At 34.5% G+C, this 25,563-nt stretch overlaps 2 protein-coding genes across 2 annotated transcripts; both read right to left on the bottom strand.

The window, feature by feature from the left end:
- Window positions 1-765: 765 nt before the first annotated feature.
- Window positions 766-3,115, bottom strand: LOC112273707 (uncharacterized). The gene is made up of 3 exons (XM_090245430.1): window positions 2,876-3,115; window positions 2,213-2,590; window positions 766-1,787 (listed from the first exon to the last, which is right to left on the bottom strand). The coding sequence occupies exons 1-3, from the start codon at window positions 2,958-2,960 to the stop codon at window positions 1,024-1,026; spliced, it is 1,227 nt and encodes a 408-aa protein (XP_090101556.1). The 5' UTR covers window positions 2,961-3,115; the 3' UTR covers window positions 766-1,023.
- Window positions 3,116-7,967: 4,852 nt separating this feature from the next.
- Window positions 7,968-10,585, bottom strand: LOC112273205 (beta carbonic anhydrase 3). Its single transcript, XM_024501682.3, has 7 exons — window positions 9,865-10,585; window positions 9,538-9,586; window positions 9,270-9,389; window positions 9,075-9,128; window positions 8,836-8,912; window positions 8,637-8,742; window positions 7,968-8,359 (listed from the first exon to the last, which is right to left on the bottom strand). Exons 1-7 carry the CDS (start codon window positions 10,581-10,583, stop codon window positions 8,198-8,200), a joined length of 1,287 nt encoding a protein of 428 aa, XP_024357450.3. The 5' UTR covers window positions 10,584-10,585; the 3' UTR covers window positions 7,968-8,197.
- Window positions 10,586-25,563: the final 14,978 nt, after the last annotated feature.

Genomic DNA, 25,563 nt, shown 5'->3' with positions numbered 1-25,563 from the left:
GCCACTGTTTTCAATTTAGTCAGTACTACACAGCTGGAAGATGAATTATCTCCAAGTATCAACTCTACTTCAAGAAATAAAGCGTTTGGAAATGACAGGGTATTAGTTTACAATCTTTGTCCATGATAACCTCTTCCAAAATGAATGTTCTAGTCAAGATTTATGTTGAAAAGAGTTTGACAGAAGCTCTGCAATCAAAGATGACAATCGGCAAGAGGACCTCTTACAAAATGGTTCTAGAATCTTCACGACTGTAGAAAATCAAGACCAATCTTTTAAGATAACAGATTGTTTGTGGATTCAACTTTAGTCGATTGCAAATTGTTGCCAACGTGGTGGCTGTCCTACAGAATTATAAGGATATGTATGTAATTCCTAAAGATACATGGATATTAATATAAATACATCTTCCAGGGGCATACATGTAACTTCTCCTAAAATAAAATTCACTGGCCAAAAAAAATACTAGGGGAGATATGCTTCAGTCACTGTAAGGCACATTTAAACACTCACAATCTACAAAACGAACGAGGTGAGACATCCATGAAATTACACTTCAACAAACAAGAAAACATGGACAAAAACTCCACCTGCTTGATAACGGAATCTCATACTCACATGGAAAAATTTGGAAATGGAACATCTTTACAAGCTGTAGAGACAAACACCATGCACACTCAAAGCGATCTAATGAATTAACAAACAAACTCAAACCAATGAAATGTACCGGGGTCGACAGAATTCTGCCGCAACATCAATTAATAATTTCTATACAAACATATCATTTATTTAGACACAAACTCAATGGTTTTTGGGCATTTAACAAAATTATCCAGATTATTGAATCAAGCTCACAAACCCTAGCTGCCAGATCCACAAGTGTCGAGAATTACTATCATATAACGAACACAAGAAACTAATGGGCAAACGGTCCAACCGTCTGGTCACCGAGCATTGAAGCTGTCCGAGCAATCCGCAAGTAAGGACTGAATTGTGACGAAGATCGAAAGGGTTTCTTCCGCATCACCTCTTGCACATGAGGATCCCGGATGTGCCGCTTCCGCACGATGCCAGGTTGGGCAGATGGGACTGGTCCTTCATCTCGACCGGCGTCGCCGAGTACTGGTTCACCTTGCAGTCGGTGGCCAAGAGGGAAGAGGTGATGTAACGGTCGGCACCGCCCATGATCGGCATCGCCACGCCCCTCTTTACTGGGTTCTTGAATCCCTCCTGATACGTCTGACCGAGCACTCCGTTCACGTGCGTGGACAAGCTGTAGAACCTGAACTGCATGTTGAAGTGCGCAAAGCAGTCGTCGTCGGTGATGCCGTACTTGTGCACCCGGTTCTCCTCATGTCCGATCGGTACCGCGGTCAGGGTCACTCCCATCTTCCGTCGCACCACCAAGTCCACCGAGTTCCTCGCACCGATGCGGTTGATCGTGATGGTCTCATCCGGGGAGCTCCACGATGACTCTTCCACGGTGAAAGCCTTCCCGTTGAGCGTGAACTCCAGGTGATCCACGGCGGCATCCCACTTCGCCACCTTCTTCACGCCGACGGTCAGAGCGTTGGGGCCATACACGAAGCCTAGTGCCTGCACCCATGTGAAGTCGCGGCTGCGGTTCGCCGGGCGCTTGCCGATGAAGTGAGCATTGATTTGGAGGTCGCTGTCCGACACGAGGCAAAAGTCAGCGTTCTTGTAGCCGTGGAAGTAGAACATGACGCCATCGCCTCCCACAATCTTGGGGTCGCCGCACAGGCTACCGCCGTAACCGCAGTTGACGGCTGTTGCAAATGCAATTTCATGTGAGGATTGAGATACAAACCAGAACTGTCTGAAAACTGGCCCCTCTAGAGCTCTGGTATCGCAACGCCAGACGGCTCGTCACACCAGAAAGAACTTACCAGAAACCCACAGCAAACCTAGGACTTTCAGCAAGCGAGGAACCAACATACTACCACTGCCTGCAAATCTTCAGATTCAGGAGACCCGTTCCATCTTCATATATATATATATATATATATGCTCATGTCTCACATTGCGGCCTGGAAACAAAAGAACTCAAGGGGTTCGCTGGTGGTTCCATGTGAACCATGAGTAGCTATTTCAAACCTTCTACGGGGTGCGCATCCCATATGTTGGCGGGTCTGTAAGCGCACTACATGTCGAAATAGGGGTAGATCATGAGGACAAGTGTGAGAGAACTTACGGTTGAAGCAGACTCGGACAGAATTGATGTTTCCTGCCGGGGATGTGAGCCGGAACGGATTTCCGCCGACCGGGCTTCCTGTGGTCTGGCAAACTCTTGCATTATTACCGTTTCCGGCTATGATTGTCGCAACGTTCAGCCTAGTCACCCGAGCACTGTTGACCCTGACTTCGACCTGAGTAGCAGATCGAAATATGAAAGTGAAATCGGTACATAGGAATGTGCTGCCTTGTCGATTGCAAGTCCCGCACCCAGACCCTCTGAAGTTATTCAAATTATTTCCAAGCACCTCCACATAGCAGGTGGACCCTCTTCCTGCTGGGCATTGTCTGTAGTTGGTGCCGCGAACCACAGGTTCGCACGTTGTTGCAGGGTTGACTTCAACATCCAGTAGTCATACAACAATCACCACCGTTAGAAAGCTCTTACCGAAAACCAAGTGTTCGTCAACTAGGGAGTTTTCCAAGGATTCAGCTCATTGTTCGTTTCAGCCGAAGTTGCAGCACTATTATGCGACAGTAGAAAGCATTGAACTGAAGACTACAGCCATCGAATGAAGAGATGACGACAGTGACGGTTGATGGTGATATGCAGCCCCTAAATCAATAAAGCAGCAACAACATGCACAACTGTCTACGAATGCAAATGTGATCATAGACTCACGTTGCGCATGCACCCAAGTGGGAGCCAAGCATGCGAGGACAAGCATGTAGATGCCGGCCAGCTTCATGGTGTTCGAAGTCGTCATCGCCGATGATGTGCTGCGGAGCTAGAACCAGTAAAGACTTGGGCCAGAGATAGATGTGTAGGAATGAACGAAAGTAGACCCGCCGACCAGGTACTATTAGCCCGCTCCACACGATGTCACCGGCGCGGCTGGGCACCGTGCAGATACGCAAGACTGGTTTGAATGGTGAAGCGCTCCGACCTGGTGCAAGATTTATACGCCATATATCTCTGACAAGACAAGCTCCCCTCGCACTCCGATTTGAATGTGATCGGTATGTGACTACATTCACCACTTTCGAACCGTGCAGTCGCAGATCAAGTGGTTATGGAACCACTCATGAAGTTTCGTCTCATTTGGTGATGAGCAGGCCAATTTTTCCACCACGCATTACTCACCGCGGAGATCTGGAATCTCTTCCTAAGGACACCCGATCATGGCTAGCTTTATCGATGCGAGGTTCAGTTGACGAATTTGAACTAATTTGAACAAATTTGCCGTAAGCAAGTCACGCACTTGATGATCTGGTCGGCTGTAATAGATTATGATCCCATGCAAGTCACTGCAGGAAACGAAACCATTTTCTACAGCACATTTGAACGGGTTGACATGGTGCTGAAGGCTTCCTTGCAAGGGAGGAAATGAGTTCATTGTTTTACTCATAGCATTGCCGGTTCGTAAGTGGAAGTAAGATTTCACGAAGTTGACTTTGAAAGGTCTAAATCGTTGTCTTAATTAGGATGAGTGCAGTGTCGTGGTTCTTTTGAATCAGGCCGAGACCGTGCCTTCCTCCGACAAGGCACTTTAAATACCTTCGCCAAACATGGCACGGCTTACGTATGTTCATAAGTGCACATCTGCTGTGGCCCCCTCAACGACTCTGTCGTCTACATTGACTTCTGCAGTGCACTACAGCACTCGAGAGTGTGCCACGACGGCAACCCCTCCAGTGCGAGCAATGATCAAGCGAAAGGATTCTCACAAAAACTATATATGGAAAGTCAACCGCCAGGTACATGCGGAGCAAAGTGCTAGAATTAGCACGATACGAGGCTGCGTCTTTCTCCTGAATTTATTTTTCTGATAGTAGGGGAATTTGACATAAACAATTCCATGGGGCATCCGAATGCACACACAGTCTGGAACAGTAAAAAAGATTGAAGCAAGCCCCAACGTACAGTTTGGGTTAGTTGCGCAGGGATGAGAACAAGATTCCATGTTGCACAAAATGCAAAAAGGGAAAGGGAAAAGGGAAATGGGATATTAGGACTATACCTTGATCGGGGGTGGGAGGGGGGGGAAGATCGCACGTTTTCACTTATCCACGAATCTACAGAAACTCGGAAGACTTTTCGCATGCCAACGCACTGCAAAGAGCTTAGGCGCGTTTCCGTAACGGTATGTGTCTCGCTTGGTTGGAACCACAGCCTTGCATGGGCATGACGTGGAAGGTTCCTAAGCTGCGCTTGGATCGATAATCAGCAGCTGCTGGGCCGGCACGAATGGTCGATTCGTGCAATTCCTGTCTGCCTCGCGCCGCACGTCGAGCCTTCGTCTCTGGTGCCGCAGCTCGTTGTGGACCCCGCCCCCACTCCCGCTGGCAAGTTTTTAGCTGCCCTTGCCCCTCATAGAGGAATATTATGAAGTTAAGATTTTGCAACATTGATAGGCTGTAGCAGAATCATACCATATTAAAATATATATATATATATATATATATATACATACATTTATACACATACACACACACATGTGTGTGTGTGGGTGTGAATTTTTTTAATGCCTTTCTTGATTGAACTGGCACCACACCTTGATGTGTAATTCCATATTTCTTGAAATATTGTTTGATGAAGATTATGGTGTGTAAAATTGGTAAGAATCTGCATAAATTTCCTGAACGTTACACATTTGTGTGAACGTGTCATGAAAATTTTCCATGTCGAGAGAAATAATCCACATGTTGAACATGTCATGAAAAACTGCACTTGGCAGTGTCATTTGGATGCACTGTATTGTTGTATGTTCCTGTGCATGAAGATTAATGATAGGATGTTTTGAATAAATTGTCATGAAAGAGATGAGAAAGTTGAATATATAGGAATTGTTGTCCCTGCCTTGCGCTGAATTCAAAACATGAATAACTGTGAAAGATTTGTTACTTGAGAACATCATCATAGTATTTTTATTATGTGCTATAATTAACGTTTAAAAAGTCATCAGCATATTGTAAAATTCACCGATGTTCAACAAAAATTAAACATTATTACACAACTTATTAAATCTTAGTTTGTTTCGATTAGTACATTTTAAATGACTAGTACACTTATATCATATATCATAAATACTACTTCAATTTTTAATAGTTTAGAAAATAAAAATTTTGAGCAAAATTTTCTATTATTACATAGTATTATGTTCTGATATTATAATTGTGTTAGATATTTATTAAATTATATGTTCAAAGATTTATAAACTTTTTTTAATTATTTTTTAGTACATTAAATGTTGTAGAAACTTTAAGGCAACAAAATCTATTTCTAAAATTCTTTAAATAATAGTTGTCTCCTGGCTAATAAATATCATCCAATGCAAATAAAAACATTAATGATCAAAATTTAGTAAATATCAAAATAACAAACAACATTACATACTTAGATTTTAGATGGAGATGGTTTTTAAAATTTGGATTAACCATTGGGAGTTATTAGATTTCAATGGATTAACTATTAGAGAGATAGTTGAATATTTATCTCTATCTAAATTATTTTATACATCCCTCAAATTAGAGATAGTAAATATATTATTAAAAAACTTTGGTACATATAAAAGAATAATCTATCTACATTAATGGCATATTATATATGGTATTCTTTATAATATTTTGTAAAAACAATCAAAGAATAAATTATAATATACCATGAAGAGGACTTTGGTTTTAGACACCAAATTCCTTTATGCTTGGGCCATTAATAATATTTAACTTATAAATAGTAAATTTTTAAAGTAGCCAAAATCAATATTGTATTACAATTTAATGTATTTACTTATACAACAACATAATAGAAACCTTGATAAAAAGTAAAAATAAATAAATAAAATTATTTTGCTACCAATTTGTATTTGTATCTAATTAATACCTTGCATAAAAATAAATATTCTTACAATTTTTGACTTAAATTCGAAATTTTATACAAAAACTAAAATTTTAATTCATGTAGTCATTTTGTTTTTCTTTAAAAAATTAAAGTTATAAAAGCATCTTAGATGTTTCTTATTAACAATAAAAATATACAAAGATATTTATAGCTATTACCAAAGTTGCAACTAAGATCAATAAATCAATAGTTTTTTTCAATAGTATTAATTTTTAAATTATTTATCGTACTATAAAATAACCTTTTATGAAACTAGAAAAAAACTTTGAAGTTTTTGGTTAAGAATACCATTAAAGTGTGGTAACCAAAAGGACACAAATTAATTGAATTAAAAAATTGTGAAAATAACAACTTATATTGTACAATATAAATTCTAGGGACCTATTACATTATATTAGATTCTACTAAATAATGACAAAGATATAATGTTTAAAACTAAATTTATTTAATAAAAATAATATTACATTACTAAATCACTAAAAAAATTTAATACAATGTAATTTAGTACATAATTATGAGTTAGACTGATTTTTACTGATTTTATCACAAATAAAATTGACATTAATAATAAAAAGGCCACTTTGATTTCTATCAACATTGACTTTTTTAATATCTTATAAAGATCTTAATTTTATGTATTTGATTTAGAAGTTAAAACTTACAAATAATATTTTATTTAAAAAAATAACTAGATAAATAAAAATATAAGATTGGTCTTATAAATAATAATAAAAAAAATAATGAAAAACTAAAAAAAACTTAGAAAAAAAAAATGTGATTTTCTTTCATAGAAGTAAAATCAAGTATTATTTTGTAAAAATTAAATTTTCTAAAAAATTTAAAAAGTGTCTATATTTTAAATAAAAAGCTTAGTTTGCCACTTTTGTCAAAGTGATATTATAAGTCAAAGTATTATATTATTTGACACTTAAGTAACATTTGAGATAATTTTCAACTACCAATAAAATAATAAAATAATTTTTTGCAATCATTTTTTTACTTTTTTTTTTGTAAAAATAATATTTAAAAAATAAAATCAGCCCTTGTAATACTTAAATTAGTTGTATATTTATACACAAAATTTGGGGTCATTGTGTCTAATATTATTTACTCTTAGCTTACTATATTGATACCTAATTTTATAATATATTTTAAATTCTATTCATCATTGTTTGAAACATATTTTTAAGAACTAAATAAAAAAACTAAAAAATAATGTTTGTTTTTATTAAATAGTATCTACATACAACATTTTATTTAAAGACTTCTAAACACAACAACCAAAGCCAATACTTAGTGTTGCAAATTTTGGAGCTGGAATTAATTAATTCAGTTATCAATTCTAATGAATAAATATACAAAAGAATGTAAAAGCATGAAAACAAGACTAAATTGGTACTAATAATAATTGCAATAGTTGTAATTGTTATAACATCAATAATTTATAAGTTCTATATGATAATTACATTTGTAACGCTATTACTAACACTATCTAAAAATAATTGTGTATTGTGCTTAATCAAAAACACAATGTTTCAAACCTTCTAAACTATGTATCCAGATTCTTACATCATTATTTGAGTTTTGAAATTATATTAAACTACATGTCTGTATGATCAAGCAGAAAATACCTTGTGTCGCTTATTTGTATGAAGAGGTTGGTTCAAATGTTATATTTAGGTTTACCTTTTAAAGTAAAGTTAGATATGGTTTCAAGACTTCGAACTAACAGCTTAGATGGTAAAGTTTGAAAGAATTAGATCTGTATTTTTCCCTTCATAATGCAAATGTATACATACATGATGCAGTAATGATGCGAAATCCACACTTGATTCTATAGCATAAAGCCCTTCTGAAAAGAATTAGAAGGTCAATCAATGAAAGGTGTTGCAATCGCTTATGGTAACCGTGAAAATCTTCAGGTACAGATAAATGGCGAAGAGTCATGACTGTGTCTGCATATAATCCAGGCTCCAATATTTGATATTATTAACCAATATCTAGTCATAAACTGCTAATGTACTAATGCGGTCATAATCCAATCAAAATCTGCTACGGTCTTTTGAAAAAGAGTAGCCGCAACCTCCACAATCTTGTGATATCCTAAGAGTAAACGGGAGCCTCTTCGGGTTCAATTTCCCAGCTTGTCAATTGACCATCAATAAAATTATAGTGCATACCATGGATACGCAGTTTCCCAGATTTGACACGTTCCTCAATGAAAGGAAAGGTGAGCAAGTTGGCCAGCGACACATTCACAGCTTCCTACAGTCCACCAAATACCTCAGGTTTAAATATTAAGCATTCACTACAATCAATACAACGTCTAGCACAAGATACCTACATAGAATAAGACGCATAGCAAGAGCATGTTAAATTTCACTTCTGGACTTTCAAGTCACTATTCGTGATACGATTCTCTTTCTATTTCATAAGTATTTCGTGCTCAAGGGGTTGGTACCGGTCAAACCCGATACTAGCCCAACAGAATATGAACCATCAATGGGGAAAAAGAAAAGAACAGAAAGGAAAGTAACCACACCTGCTCACAGAACCTGCATTGCTCCTGCAACGGCTTCCCTTTCATCACAGACAGCGCCTTCTTCTTTGCAGGAAGTCCAATTCTAATCCAGCTTCCAACGAAGTCACTGCAAGATTCACAAACTATGAAAGTTAATCCCATAGAAAATCTTCTAAAACCTCGAAATTTCAATAATAAGTCACGGGGTACCAGAACATACCCTGAAAAAGCGTCTCGTGTCATAAGTGCTCTAATACCTCCACAATTGCTGTGCCCCATCACTACAATGCGTTCCACCTGCAAATCGTGGGTATGATCTCAGCCAAACTCGAGCGACGACTCAAACTAAAATAAATAACACTAATACGGCATACCGTGACATTCTCAGAAGATTGCGACCAGAATAAAGAAATTGACAGGGGCTAGCTGCACTGCATTTTCTTTGTCATTGCTACATACCCCAAGAACTGTGACGGCAAACTCTATGGCAGCGCTTGTCCCATGATGCTCACCCTGCACATCCATTAAAGCTCGTCATAAGCCAAAGGAACATTTTAAATCTCCGATGAGAACTTGTACAAACATCAGAGCACCCCATTCCCTTAGAAGAGAGAGATAGAAACATTGCTCAAATTTAAATTCAAGTTCACATACCGATTCTTCGCACGGGGGAACCAAATTAGCAACATTGCGGACTATAAAAGCCTCACCAGCCTCCAGACCGTGGAGCATTGTGGGGCAAACCCGAGAATCTGCGCAGGTGATCATCATAACCTAGATTCCAAATCAAACCAATGATATTAAATCAGCAAAAGAATATTACAGCAAAATGAAACTGAACAATGCTCAATGACATGAAATTAAAATGAAACCCTCAACATAAAACTGCAAAACAAAATCTTTTCATGAAACAAAGCAGTACCTTGGGCTGTTGCCCCTCCGCAAGCCTAGCATATAGGTCCGGCTTCTGGCTGCAAAGAAGAGATCATCGAATCAGTAATGCACAAGCCTGCATGCGCACGTGGATTCTAGATTGGATGGGAACAATACATTGATGTTGTAATAAACCCTATTGGAAACACGTTATTGCGGAAGCCGAGAAGGCAACCCCAATCGAGTTTTGGACACGGGCGAACCTCAAAATGAATTAGCAATTATCTAATTTAGCTAACAGAAATTCAAACCAAATTTCACACGTTAAAATGAGAATAAGAGGAAGAAAAACAAAGCAAAACAAACGACAACGTACTTGTATTGAGTAACCTTAAAATTCCTGAATCCATTCTTCAACTTCTCGATCACATCGCCCGTGCTGTCAACTTCCGTATGCTCATCCACAACAACGAGGTACTTCAACACATATCCCGACTTCAGGGAGTCGCCCAAGCCTCCCATCATCGCAGCGTGGGCAGTAACAGATCGAGCATCTACCCTTTCCTGCACTCTCTCACTCTCCGCAATGCGCCGCCGCCCCACGAATTCTACCCCCTCCATCGACCGTAGAGGTCGGGCTGCACTGACAACCTTAACCAACCCCTTTCTCAGCGTCACTCGAACTCTGGACGAATCCTCCACAGAGAAGCCAGGAGTGGAAGCACTCCGCCCCACTAGGCCCAGACCTCGCTCTAGCGCCTCCATTGCGACACAGCACAAACCTAACCTGCTGCTGCAAACCGATCCCAACCCAATAATCAAAACAACACGTCGCGACAGGCTCAGCTCTAAACCTTGCACGTGAACCTCGGAATCATCGATGCAGCGACTCGCATTTCCGGTTACAACACTGACAACTGCCGAAAACCCACTGAAGACTACGCGCACTGCGACGATTACGACTACCAACAACGACTTCAGGTTTAGCAATAATAAACAGATTCCCCCTCTCGTGCTGGAAACGAGGCGGAGTCTCCGAGGCATTAAACACAGACCATGGCCAACCCAAAAACAAAAAAAGGAAAAGATAAACATAAACTGTGACAAGCGATCAACTGAAAGCCCTACGAAAACCCCTCGAAAAAGTAAACCCACCTGCGAAAAGGTGCAGAATAAAGCAACACCTCGCCGGGTGTTTAGCCTGAGTTACCCTTTTCTATTTAGACGCTGGCACTGGATCCGCCATCGTGGGCCGTCGGATTGCAGCTGTCGTTCAGATCCAATATCAACCGCTGATGGTATTTCTGGGAACGGAGGACGGGAACGTAGGGGAACCAGGGAGGCGGGCAGGTTGGGAACTCAGAACCCACACTGATCCACATTCACATGGGTGCTGAAGTTTGTTCAGGGGATGCATCTCAATCCCAATTTTCAACCATCACTGTTGCTTCAAAGAATACTTTTTTGTTGTCGTACACAACAGCAGTCAGTCAATGCACATTATACTTCTTTTTTTAGGAATAATTATTTCAACTCAAAAAATTTACTTATTAATTTTTTCTCAAAAACAAATATTTTATAAACAAGGATTGTAAAAGATTTCATCATTGGCTATTTTCTTTGTACAAAAAATATATTTTATAAATAGGGATTTTAAAGAATTTTATCATTGATTACTTTCTTTTTATATGAAATAAAATAGATATTCATTTTGGTGGTGGTTTACTCAACTACACTATTATTGTTATTTCAAATCAAATCCTTACATGAAGCACCAAATTTTGCATTCACACTCTTAATGAAAATCTAAATCTTTGAAGAAAAATTCTAGATCTTAGTCAATATTGCATCTTTCTTTATCTAGACCAATACTATTATATTCTTTAAAAATCATGTATTGGTAATTTTTGTACTTGATTTTGATCATCTTTGTAAAAAAAAATATATCTTTACATCACTATATTTTAGATATGCTTCTATGCATAGCTTAAAAATTTTCTCTTGCGTATGCTTCTTTTAAACAACTTCTTGTATTTATTGTAGAACATAAAGTTCACCATATTTTTTGAACTACTAAATTCTTTCTACCATGCATTTTTTTATTATATAATTTTTTCTTTTTCTATTGGCTTTTGAATCCAAGTATAATACTTATAATATGAGCTTATATAGGGATGATACTACCACCTTCTTTTGGCATAGGAATTTGTAGTCGTCTTGGTAATAAGTCTATTATACTTTCTTACAATGCCAAGATTGATTCTATTGCTTTATTGAACACAACATATTATTCCATAATTAAGGCTTCTATCTTATTTGGTATCATCAAATTGATAAACTATTATAGTTATATGTATTAACTCTAATAATTACCTATATGATTACATAGAAGTAGATAAAAGTAAATTAATTTCATAACATCCTCTAGAAAAGCTCCCTAAAAGTATTATAGATAAGATTTTTACTTTATATTTATTTGTAGTTGATTAATATGTTAGAAATTGATCAACAAATTAACCACATACTACACATGTTGGTAGCTTATAGAACAAGCTAAATATATAGCACAAATATAGAAAACTTGCCTTGTAAGTTAAAATACATGTCTCGTAAAATCAACATGTATTGGACATCCTATAGAACATTCCCATGTAATTCTTAATTAGATAATATATATAAAAGTAAGAATGAAGTCTTTTTTACTCTTATTAATACCTTTGTAGTCTTTAATCTTATTTGAAGACTTTCTAGTCTTCTTGCCATTGGCAATAGCTATTTTAGTTTAATTTTATATTATCTTTAGTGATTATTTAGTCTTTTTTAATGACATGAGAGTGTTTTGATCTTTTCATTCTTGAAGATTAATATCCTTGATAATTGACAAGAGTACTAACTTCTTGCTATAGTTATATTTTAGAAGTGAATAGATTATTCTATTTCTATTTTTATATTTTAAAGGTTGTAGATTATCCATCTTTAAACAAATAATTTAGTTTTTTAACACTAATTTTTATTTTAAAGAGAGTAGATTATCTTTCTTTATAGAAATTTTCATTTGATATTAGACGTTATTGATCATCGTCTTCTAATTTAATTTTTTTAAATTCGTTTGAATTGTCTATGGGAAGAAAGATTATAGATGATACTCTCAGCAAAAGTGAGAATAGACTTGCAACTATTGAATGTTTCCATGAAATTGCCAACACTTTAAGAATAAAAATTTCATATATTTCTACTATGAATCATAGACGCACTATTCCTGTATATATGAAAGAAGTCTAGAGTCTACACCAAGAAGTTGTACAATTGAAGAAAGCAAGTAGATTAGTCCTACAACCAAATTCAAGAAATCTTGCTTTTACAAGCACAAAAAAGGCAAGGATTAGTATGCTCGAGATGTTTGATGGAAAAAAATCAAAATTTTGAAGATTTCTACAATAAGTTTTCTATTTAAGGTTGCATCATTTTTAATGCTTTAATAGATTTACTCAAGTTAGATTCACATACACACTTTTATTGAAAAGTACTCTCTCTTGGTTTGTATCTTTGATAGAAAAATATTATAATTATTTTATAACTTGAATTTATTTTTAGAAGTATTTATAGCCATATTTGAAGAAAGTGATTGAAAAAAAGATAATTCAGACCAAATTTATATCACTATAATAAGGATCATATTCAACAGCCACATATGCAATTGAATTCTAAAATCTTGCTTGTACCATGAATTGGAATAATAAATCCTTTATCAATTAATTTTGATATGGATTAAAAGATAACATCAAAGATTTATTATTAAAAATACCAAGAATAGATTTATTGGAGTAATTTATTGCTTAAGCCATTGCATACAACAATTAATTCTATGAAAGATGCCAAGCACAAAGATTTGATTAGAAAAATACATGTTAAGTCATAAAAACATCTTTTTTCACAAACATATATATTTATTCTAATATTTATCTATATGATTAAGTAGAAGTAGGTAAAAGTAGATTTATTTCATAATATTTTATAAAAAATCTTCTTAAAAGCTTCATAGATGCTATTTTGACTTTACATGTATTTGTAGTTTATTGATAGGATAGAAACTTAATCAACAAGTTAACCACGTATTAGTAGCTTGTAGAACAAACTAACTATGTGGCGTACATATAGAAAACTTATCTTACAAGTTAAAATACATGTCTTGCAAAGTCAAGATGTCTTGGAGGTCCTATAAAACATCGTCATTTAACTCCTAATTAAAAATATATAGAGAGATAAGAGTGAAGCCTTTTTCACTGTTGTTAATGTCTTTCTAGTCCTAAGTCTTATTTCAAGACTTTTTAGTCTTCTTATCTTTAGCAATAGCTATTATAGTTCAATATATTACAATCTTTGAGTATTTTTTTAGTTCTTTTTAATGACACAAGAGTTTATTGTCATTTTAATTCTTTAAGGTTCATATCCTTGACATCTTCTAAGTTTTCAAAAACTTATTTGTTTAAGCCAAAGCTTATACAAATTAATAATATATGTTTTAAACCTCTTATTAAGTAAAAAAAGACCTATTATTGTTAAAAAGGTTTGTGCCTATATTGTAGAGAATCCAAGCACACTATTCAACATTAATTAAAGAAGTAATGCAATTACAAAATGAAGAGTACAATTACCAAAGAAGACAATGTCTTGAAAAACTAATTTTTTAGTTACAATAGAGATTATGCAGCTAGAATCTTATATAACATCTAATAAAGATTTTATTTTTTTCTTAGATTTCTTACCTCATTTTATAATAGAAATTTATTTAGGACCAAAACATCACAAAGTCTTAGGTTTATTAAATTCAAGATCCTTGACATGTTTTATAGATGAAGACTTTGTCAAAAAAACCAAAGATATTGTTAATCAAGTAAAAATATACAAGTCTAATACATCCAAATATTTATTAATAGATGAAAAAACATTCATACATTTGACAAAAAAAAAAAATTATCTTTTGCTATATATGCTATGCCCATTTTTGATGGTGAAATGACATCAAGTGGTATTCCTAGCTAGTATCAAGCTATTCAAGTAATTTTTGAAAAGAAAAATATAGATATTCTTTTAGAGCATCAACCCTATAATTGTTCAATTGATTTGTAAGAACACATCCAACCACCATTCAAACTCATGTACAACTTATTGCAAAATGAGTTAGCTATACTAAAAGAATACATTGACAAGAATTTGGATAAAAATTTCATATGCCATTCAAAATCTCTAATATAAACTTCTATCTTATTTGTGAAGAAAAAAGATGGATATCTGTAGATGTGTATAGACTATCAAGGACTAAATAAGATTGCTATTAAAAATAGGTATCTCCTATCTCTAATTTCAAGTCTTCTTAATAAATTCAATAAAACAAAGATCTATATAAAAATAAATCTACAAAGAGTATACAATATGGTCCGCATCAAATGAAGAGATGAATGGAAGACTACTTTTCGAACTAGGTATGGATATTTTGAATATAATGTCATGCCTTTTGGACTCACAAATATATCAGCTACTTTTCAACATCACATGAATGATATTTTTTATAAACTTTTTGATGATTCTGTTGTCTATTAATTAGAAGTCATTCTAATCTACTCTAAAAACACAAAAGAACATGAATTTTAGATTTATTATGTATTATAAAAATTTAGAGATATAAGATTAAGGCTAAGATAGAAAAGTGTGTATTTTATAATATTTAAGTTAACTTTTTAAGGTATATTATTTCCAATAATAGTCTTATGATCAATCTTAAAAAAGTTTAGACTACCATAGATTGGAAGTTTTCAAGAACAATAAGAGACGTGCAATATTTTTTTGAGATTTATCAATTATTATAAGATCTTAATTAAAAACTTTTCTCAAGTTACAACTCTTCTTATACATTTGATATGTAAAGACAACCTTGAATGAAACAAAGAAGTGGAAGTATCTTTTGAAGTCTTAAAATAATATTTTTTTTTACACCAATTTTATATTGCATCAATTTTTTCAAGGCATTCTTTATAAAAATAGATGCATCAAACTTTATTACAGATATTTTTTTATTGAAAATGGAAATAAATAACAAGTTCTTTCTTGTAGCTTTTCATTCTAAGAAATTTTTAGTAGCCAAGATTAATTATGAAATCCATAATAATGAGCTTCTTACAATTGTCGATTCATTTTTAAAATGACATTATTATTTAGAAAGCACATTGAGTCTAGTCACTATATATATGAATCACAAGAACTTTAAGTATTTCATATTGATACATATTATGAATTGTTGCAAAGCTTGTTGGAACATGTCTTTATAAAGATTTGATTACAAGATCACTTATCGGCCCAAAAAATAATAAGGTTTTTCATATACATTTTCTTCAAATTCTTATCTTGCATTCCAAGAAGGAGATGCATCTTTTGATCAATAAAGAATAATTCTCTTGAATACAAAGCATTTTTAATTTCAAGTAATAAAATCAACATTAGCTATTGATTCAACTTTTTTTAAGCAAATTCAATTGAGTATGTTCTTTGATCTTCTTGTTCATGATAATAAGAATAATTCTCCAAAGTTTCATAATATTTTTAAATTTGAGTTTAAAATAATATAATCTATTTCAAAAGATAATTATATATTTTAGAAGATAAAGCATGATTACATTTTCTTCAAGCTTGTTATGACTTTCTTGCAATCAAACATTTTAGATACAATACGACTTTGGAACTAATATCTAAAGATTTTTTGTGGCCTCAAATATGAAAGGTAGTTAAAGACTTTGTACAATCATGTGATATTTATTTAAGATCCAAAATTCCTCATCATCAACCTTATAGACTTCTTCAAGCATTATTTATTCTAAAAAAATTATAGTATTTTATTTCAATGGATTTTATTATGGATTTTCTAATCTCATGTTGTCATATAGTATGGTTTTTTTATCTAGGAATACACTAAGTACCTAGTTGTAGAAAGTTTAGCTTTAACTTATTGGACAAGTTTCAATAATTGATATATTTTTATAATAAAGACCAAATAAATATAATATTATAAAAAGATATTTTATTAATAAAATACTTTTATATTTAAGGAGCCTTATATATAAGACTTTTTAAAGTATTTAGAAATGCTCTAACATCCTTTGCTATACCAAGTTACAACTAATTAATTGTAAGTAAGTTTGATTTTCCATAAGTTCAAAGAAAATCCATAAACCTCTTCCAAAAATTCAAATTTATATCATGATTTTTGTCATAACTCTATATCTCTATCTTTTACATATATATAAAGTCTTGAATTCCAAAAATTCCTTTATTTTGCATAAAATATCCAAATTATAGCAAAATCTTTTCAAAATATTTTTATCTTGTAAAGGATTTTTTTTCTCTAAATTTTAAAATTCATATCTCTTCATCCAATCGTTTAATTTTTTTCAAATTTCTAGATAATATAGGTTTTATCCTTAAATTTTACGGCAAAAAAATTGATTATAAATCTACTACAAATCATCTCACATCTTAGAAATCCTAGTAGATACTTTAAATCTTAATTTATAAGCACCTAAGTACTATTTTCTCTATATCTCAAAAATACAGAATTTATATACCACAAAATTTATGTATAAATTTTAATAACATAATAACATATATTTTTAGAATTTTTTAGCCAAAATCTTGTCAAATTACTCTAGATATAGCTCAAAACACAACCATTAGTAAATCGGATCACTTACTGTCCTTAAATTGCAAGAATTGACTTCAACTTCCTATAACTCCTTCATCTCAGCTTAGAATTCATTAAGTAGTTTATAAAAAATGTAGCCAAAAAAGATTTTTCTTCAATCCTAGTTGTCAATCCTTCATTTCTTTCTATAAGTGCACATTATATCCAAAAGCGTGATAGTAGGTACAAAATCAATACCTTAATGTTAAGTATCTATATCTCTTTTATAAAAACTTCAAAACACACAAAATTTGCACCAAAACCATAGCTAAAAACCTAAATTCTTTGATCTTAGCTTTTCAAGTTTGAATGATCTTCAAAGAATAACCCTAATTCCTAATAAGGCCTTAGGCAACCTCCTTGAAGTCTATTAGACATGAATTTTGGCCAATAAGAATAGAGATTTTTATCATCCATCTTCATTCATCCATATAAATGTCCTAACTACTCTTTTTGCTACTAAAATTCTTCTTTAATTCTTTTTTTATAAGATCTACTTAATATGTATCCTAAACACCAAATAAAAGAAACAAAATAAGATTTTAAGAGTGATCAATGCCTAATAAAATAGCTCTATATATATAAAATTATTATCAATATAAAATCAACCTTAATAATATTTCTTTTAAACTAACCACTTCAAAGTAGTAATTAAATCATATTTTATGATTAACTAAATTTAATAACATGGTTTTTACTATATTTTATAATAAATAATATATATATATATATATATATATATATATGCATTATTTTTACATCGTAGCCAAATCACAATACAACAACGTTTGCATGATTCAATATTTGTGATAATAGATTGTTTTATCAAGATGGAATATTTTGTATCATATACAAAATCTACCATAGGTAAAATAATAGTTAAGCTTTTTCTTAACAACATCTATTGTTATTATAGAATTTCCAAAGATATTATATTGGATAAGAAGATTCAATTTATATCAAGATTTTGGATAATCCTTTTCAAAATTTTTAAAGTAGATGTAAAGCTCTCTTTGGCTTTTTATCCTCAAATTGATGGACAAATAGAATAAGTTAATTGAGTTTTGGAGCAGTATTTGATGTATACTATTAATTATCATTAAGATGATTTGATAACTCTTTTGTCATTGATAGAATTTATGTACAATAATTTGATATATTCTTCTACTCATCAAATAATTTTTTTTATTAATTAAGGTTATTATCCACAACTTGATACTTTTGATCTTTTTAAATTTGATAATCCTATAGTGAAAGATTTAGAAAATTGTTTATCAAAGCTATATGTAACAATAAAGGTGCAATTGAAGGAAGTTCAAAAATAACAAAATAATAATATAAATGCTTATTGAAAGGAAAATCCACAATTCAATGTGGGTGATAAGGTATAATTACTTTGTTGCAATATCAAGACTACTTGTCTTTATAATAAATTGGATTATTGTAGACTTAGATTTTTTTCTATTTTTAAATAAATCAATTCTATTTTTTATTAATTATATCTTTTAAACTTTATAAAAATCCATTATATATTCTACATTTCTCCATTTAAGCCATATAAAATAGTGAATATTTCAAAAATAAGAAAAATATCACTTCTTTCTATGGAAGTAGATAATATTGAAGAGTTTGACATGGAAGAAGTCTTAGATTTAAGGTAGCACCAAAATAGATTGAAATATCTTATTCATTGGTATGGATATGATATTAATAAATATACATGGGAGCCAACAAAAAATCTTGTAAATACAATGAAGAAGGTTGAGGCTATTAGTTGACAATATCCATCAAAACTAAGATGAAAAAAATAAGATCCATGAAAGATGATGACCATTTTTTATAGAACTTATCTTCAAAAGAGAAGTAATATCATGGATATACCTATTTTTTTAATAATTACCTATATGATTAAATAGAAGTAGGTAAAAATAAATTAATTTTTTAATATCTTCTAGAGAAGCTTTTTAGAAGCTTTATAGATGTAATTTTGACTTTATACATGTTTGTAGTTGATTAATGGTTAGAAACTTGGTCAATAAGTTAATTATATACTACACATTGTCGTGTTGTAACACGAGTATATAGTGAAAATAAAAAGAAAGGGGAATTTTATTAATATTCAGTTACCTTGGATATTGGGAGCATCGATCAACTCGAGTACAAATACTGAGTGGTCAGGTTCAGTCACTCCGTTACAGTCAGCCGGGGCATACTGAAATGCTCCATTCGATTCCAATAACGGGAGTCAGCAGGAAGAGAAGGACCAATTCACACAACGGATTCAAGGAGCCAATTGGATCCAATTTCGATAATCCAATCCGGGTCCTCTTATCCAATATGAGACCTGAATTGGCCGGTCAACCCAATGCAGTCTAATTACGGGAAATCCAAGTCTTACTACGGGTCTTAGCCAATCTGACGCGAGGACCAATTTGACCCAATTACGGGAACATTCAGGTTACTACGGGCATCTTTCCGAATATAGGACCTAAATTGGTCGAGCGACTCAATGTGGTCTAATTACGGGAAATCCAGGTCTTACTACGGGTCTTAGCCAATCTGATGCGAGGACCAATTTGATCCAATTACGGGAACATCCAGATTACTATGGGCATCTTTCCCAATATAGGACCTGATGTCAAGGACAAGAACTCGATGAAAGCTAAAGAGTAAGTGAGACTTTTCTCAAAAAGAAATAGGACAAAATAGAAATATATATATTAAGAAAGAAACTGGAATGGCTATTGCCAAAATACAAGAAAACTAGAGACCCTTGAAACTAGACTAGAAGCAAGAAAGGAGTTGACAAGAGTGAAGAGGGCTTCACTCTTGCCTCTATATATACTATCTAACTAGAAGCCACGTGGCGATGTTCTATACGACCTCCAATATATGTTGACTTTCTAGGCCACATGCCTTTGCTTGCAAGGCAAGTTTTCTATGGATGGACCACGTAGTTAGCTTGTTCTTTAAGCTTCCAACATGTGTGGCACATGGCTAACTTGTTGACCAAGTTTCTAACCTAAAAGTCAACTATAGACTCCTATAAAGTCAAAGCAGCGTCTATGAAGCTTCTAAGAAGCTTCTCTAGAAGATATTACATAATTAACCTACTTTTATCTACTTTTATATACTTTTATCTATTCATATAGGTAATTATATGTATGTCCGTGACATTACCCCCCCTTCTAGGGACGAGTTCCAGGAGGAGCGGTGATTATATATTGAGAAAATCTAATATGCGGCGAATTGTATTTGCTACATACTCTGATCTTTGTTCTCTTCGAAGATAGTTGATGGGTCCTCGTAGCCATCGATAGTGTCCCATTCCAGGGCGAGAAGACCACCCTGTTATTTGACCACTGTTGAGGCCTTCATAACTTCCTTCAAATAATACATTTGAAACACCATCAGGAGTCATTCCTATCTCCAATAATATCACCAAACATCGAGAATCTCTTCCAATGTCGTGATACCAAACGCGTTGTATCTCACCATCTATTCGAGGAAGAACATGTCGTTCTTGAGGATCTTCATCTCGGTTGCGTCGTCTTGAAGGTTGTGACAATCGCAATGTCTCATCCGGTAAGTCAGCAAACGAAGGTTCTTGAGTTGAATCCGCTGGTTGTTGGCTCTCCATCTAATTAGCGTCACAAATGCAAAGAAGTTACAAACAAGGATAGGAATTTGAATGTTATCTTGCCTCAATCTTGCCTCTTTTATAAGAGAGGTTTTCATCTTGGTTTTGATGGATGTCGTTGATGAAAAACTTTGACTTTAGCTGATGCATTTGCTAGATTCCTGGATGGCTCCCATGTGCGCTCACTAATATCATATCCGCGCCAATGAACAAGATATTCTAGCTTATTTCGGCGCCGCCTTGAGTCTAATATCTCTTCCACCTCAAATTCTTCATTATTATCTACTTCTATAGGAGGCGGTGGCATTTGTCTTCTTCTTTGTATATCCACTGTCTTATATGGTTCAAGAAGAGACACGTGGAATACAGGATGGATCTTCATTGACTCCGGTAGATGTAACCGATATGCAACTGGGTTGATCTGTTCAGAAACAGAAAAGGGGCCAAGCCTACGATAGTCCAATTTGTCACAAGGTCGAGTGGTCTTGATATTGCGACGAAGTAGCCATACCTTATCACCCACGTTGAGTTGTGGTTGCTCTTTACGATATACATCTGCATTTATCTTTTGTCGTTCTTGAGCTTTCTTCAACTGCGCCTTCATTATTGCATGTAACTCTGACAGCCGATTTGCCATATCTTCTGCTGCAGGATTATCAACTTTTGAAAAATCAAAAGTATCAAGTCGTGGATGATAGCCATAATTGGCAAAGAAAGGTGTTTGTTGCGTGGAGGAATGTACCGTATTATTATAAGCAAACTCTGCCAATGGCAGAAGGTTTGTCCAATCATCTTGTTGGTAGTTGATGGTACACCTTAAATACTGTTCCAAGACTTGGTTTACGCGCTCTGTTTGTCCATTAGTTTGAGGATGGAAAGCTGAAGATAGCTTTATGTCCACTTTTAAAATCTTGAAAAGAGTCCTCCAAAATCTCGACACAAATTGAGTTCCTCTATCCGATATGATATCTTTAGGTAATCCATGATAGCGATAGATATTATCAATGAAAAGCTTAGCTGTTTCTTCACCTGTGATAGATTTTGTACATGGCATAAAATGTGCCATCTTGGTGAAACGATCTACTATCACAAATATAGAATCATAAGATCTTGAGTTTGGAAGATCTGTGATGAAATCCATAGAAACAGAAGACCATGGTTGTTCTGGTATAGGTAATGGCTGAAGAAGTCCGTAAGGTCGATGTCGAGGAATTTTTGATCTTGAACAAATATCACATGATTGTACAAAGTCTTTGACTGACTTCCACATTTGTGGCCACCAAAAATCTCTTGATATGAGTTCCAGAGTCTTATTATATCCAAAGTGACTTGCTGCTGGAAAGTCATGACGTGCTTGAAGAACACGCAAACGTGCTTTTCCTTCTGGAACATATAGGCGTCCTTCAAAATATAATAGATTATTCTTGAACTCGAACTTAGAAGAATCATGAGACTTGGAAGAATTATTCTCGATATCATGAACAAGAGGGTCTGAGGACATACTGGACTGGATTTGCTTGAGAAAAGTTGAATCAACAGTCAATGTTGATTTCACTGCTCGGAGATGAAATTGCTCCGGTTTCAAGAGGACCGTTCTTTGTTGCTCAAAAGCTGCATCTCCTTCTTTTGGTGCAAAATAAGAACGTCTAGACAGGGCATCGGACAAACCTTGTTGTTTTCCTGGCCGATAAGTGATAATGAAGTCGAATCTTGACAAAGACATACTCCAACGAGCTTGACGACGATTCAACACGCGTGCTGACATGAAATACTCGAGGTTCTTGTGATCTGTATACACAGTGACTGGACTAGAAGTGCCTTCTAGATAATGACGCCATTCTTGAAAGGAATCCACGATCGTAAGAAGTTCTTTATCGTGGATCTCATAATTGATCTCGGCTGCTGAGAATTTTCTTGAATGAAAAGCTATCGGATGAAGTTTGTCATCTGTTCCCCTTTGTGATAAAACTGCACCCAAGGCAAAATCCGATGCGTCTGTTTCCATAAAAAATACCTTGGAAAAGTCAACACGATATAAGACTGGTGCAGAGACAAACGATGTCTTCAAGGCTTCAAATGCTGCTTCCGCTTCTTGATTCCATTGGAATTTATCTTTACTAGTCAAGCGTGTAAGTGGAGCTGCAACTCGTGAGAAGTCTTTGATGAAGATCCGATAGTAATTGGCAAATCCCAAGAAACATTGGACATCTCTTACAGTCTTTGGAATCTTCTAATCCATGATTGTTTGGACTTTCTTAGAATCCATCATAAGACCATCATTTGAAATGATGTATCCTAAAAAGTCAACTTGAGTAGTGTGAAATACACACTTTTCTATCTTGGCGTACAATCCTGCATCTCTAAGTTTTTGTAATACTTGACGAACATGTATTTCATGTTCTTCAACATTCTTAGAATAAATCAGGATATCGTCTAGGTAGCAGACGACAAAATTGTCTAAGAATTCACGAAATACATCATTCATGAGATGTTGAAAAGCAGCTGGTGCATTCGTGAGTCCAAAAGGCATGACATTGTATTCAAAGTGTCCGTACCTGGTTCGAAATGCAGTCTTCCATTCATCTCTTTCTTTGATCCGTACTAGATTATATGCTCCTCTTAGATCTATTTTTGTATAGATCTTAGCTTGATTTAACTGGTCAAGGAGTCCTGATATCAAAGGTAATGGATACCTGTTCTTGATTGTGATCTTGTTGAGTCCTCGATAGTCAACACACATTCGTAAAGATCCATCTTTTTTCTTTACGAATAAAATTGGAGCTCCTGCTGGAGATTTTGAATGGCGTATGAAATTCTTCGCTAAATTCTCGTCAATATATGTCTTGAGTTCAGCCAACTCATCTTGCGATAAACTGTAAATTGGTCCAAATGGTGGCTGAGTTCCTTCCTTGAGATCGATTGAACAATCGTATGGGCGATGCTCAGGAAGAATATCTGCATTCTTTTTCTCAAAAACGTCTTGATAATCCTGATATTGACTTGGAATGCCACTTGAAGTCTTTACGCTTTCAGAAATAGGTGCAGCATAAATAGCAAAAGTTGATCCTTCTTTTGCTGCGTGTATAAATGCTTTTGCACCTATAAGTGCGGGTTTTACTATACTAGACTCATGGTTTTTTACTTGATTAATAGGACTGTTACTAATGCTCCGAGGAAAATCAAGTTTACGAGAAATCCAATCTATTCGAGGATTATACTTTTCTAACCATGATAAGCCTAAAATTACTGGATTAGAGGGAGATCTAATTATATTAAAAATTACGCAACTACTATGACCATTTATTACTACATCTACAGGAAGTGTTTCGTGAGTTACATCTCCAGAAGACAACGGACGACCATCTATGACTTCTACGTGTACAGGTTTAGTTTTTTGTATTAATGATATTCTATGACATCTAGCAAATTCTTCATCTAAAAAACAAGCTGAGGCTCCTGAATCTATCAAGGCAGAGGCTTTGTAATTATTAGGTCCTAAACGCACATCTATTATAAAACAAGGAGATGGTTCTGAGGAGAGGATAGGACCTTCATTAGAAGTTGTATAAGATTCCAGCCGCACGGTCCCTATTGTAGCTGGACGTACTCGTTTTCCGACATACTGTCTTCTTTGACAGCCGTACTCCTCATTTTGTAGTTACGTCGCTTCTTTGGACAATGTTGAGCAGTGTGCTTAGGTTCTCCACAATATAAGCACAATCCTTCTTGTCGACGACGAGACTTTTCTTACTCAGTAAGAGGTTTGAAACGTACTGCATCAATTTGCATATCCTCTACTTCTGAAGGTATGTGTTGAGGAGACGTCGGTGTTGCCATTGAATTATAGTAACGTTGAGGCCTACTTGTGCGACTCTCGGATCGAAATTCAAAAAGTCGATTGTCGCACTTCACAGCAAAGTCAATTGCTTGACTCAATGTTTGAGGATCAGGTAAATTAAGCATCAATTTCTTTACCTCATATTGTAATCCGTAGAGAAATTGACTCACAAGTGCGGCATCATCCCACTTGATATCAGTTGCAAGTTGTCGAAATTGCGAAGCATATAATGTTACTGATCGATTGCCTTGTCGCAAAATACGGATCTTGTTGGTTGCAATACGAATTGCATCATGTTCTCCAAACATGGATCGAAACTCCGCCAAAAAAGCCTCCAGATTATCCAATATTGGATCTCGTCGTTCAAGAAAAGATGAAAACCATGACAATGCTGAACCTGAAAGAAGTGTACCAATGAATCTAACTTGTGACCCTGGAGTTGGATAGCTCTGGGGTTGAAGTTCAATCACTAGTTGGACCTGATTGATGAATCCTCGAAACTTGGATCTGGTACCATCAAACTTCTCGGGCAAGGCAACTCTCGGTTCTCTAACACTCGAAGGGTGTTCCATTCTGGGAGAAGGGACATGGTTTGGTGTAGATGTTGAAGCAGCCCCAATCATCTCTATATCTTCACTTCCTACCATTCTTGTTGCTCCTTGTGGTGGTAAATTGAGTTGATGCATCGCAAGCATTAACTCCCTCAATTGTTCTTGCATCTGTGCCATTGCACTCTTCATTTCAACAAGCTCTGCCATAGTAGCACTTAGAAAAGAGAAGATGTCTAATAACGCTCAAAAAAAATAGAAGAGAGGAATTGATAACAAAGAAAATATTAAGAACAATATCAGTTTAAAAGAGGGTA

This window comes from Physcomitrium patens, chromosome 20 (assembly GCF_059467195.1).
Source record: "Physcomitrium patens ecotype Gransden chromosome 20, ASM5946719v1, whole genome shotgun sequence".
NCBI classification, from domain to species: Eukaryota; Viridiplantae; Streptophyta; class Bryopsida; order Funariales; family Funariaceae; genus Physcomitrium; species Physcomitrium patens.
Note: the sequence above shows the minus strand (reverse complement) of the source record. Positions and strands in the feature narration are given on the sequence as shown.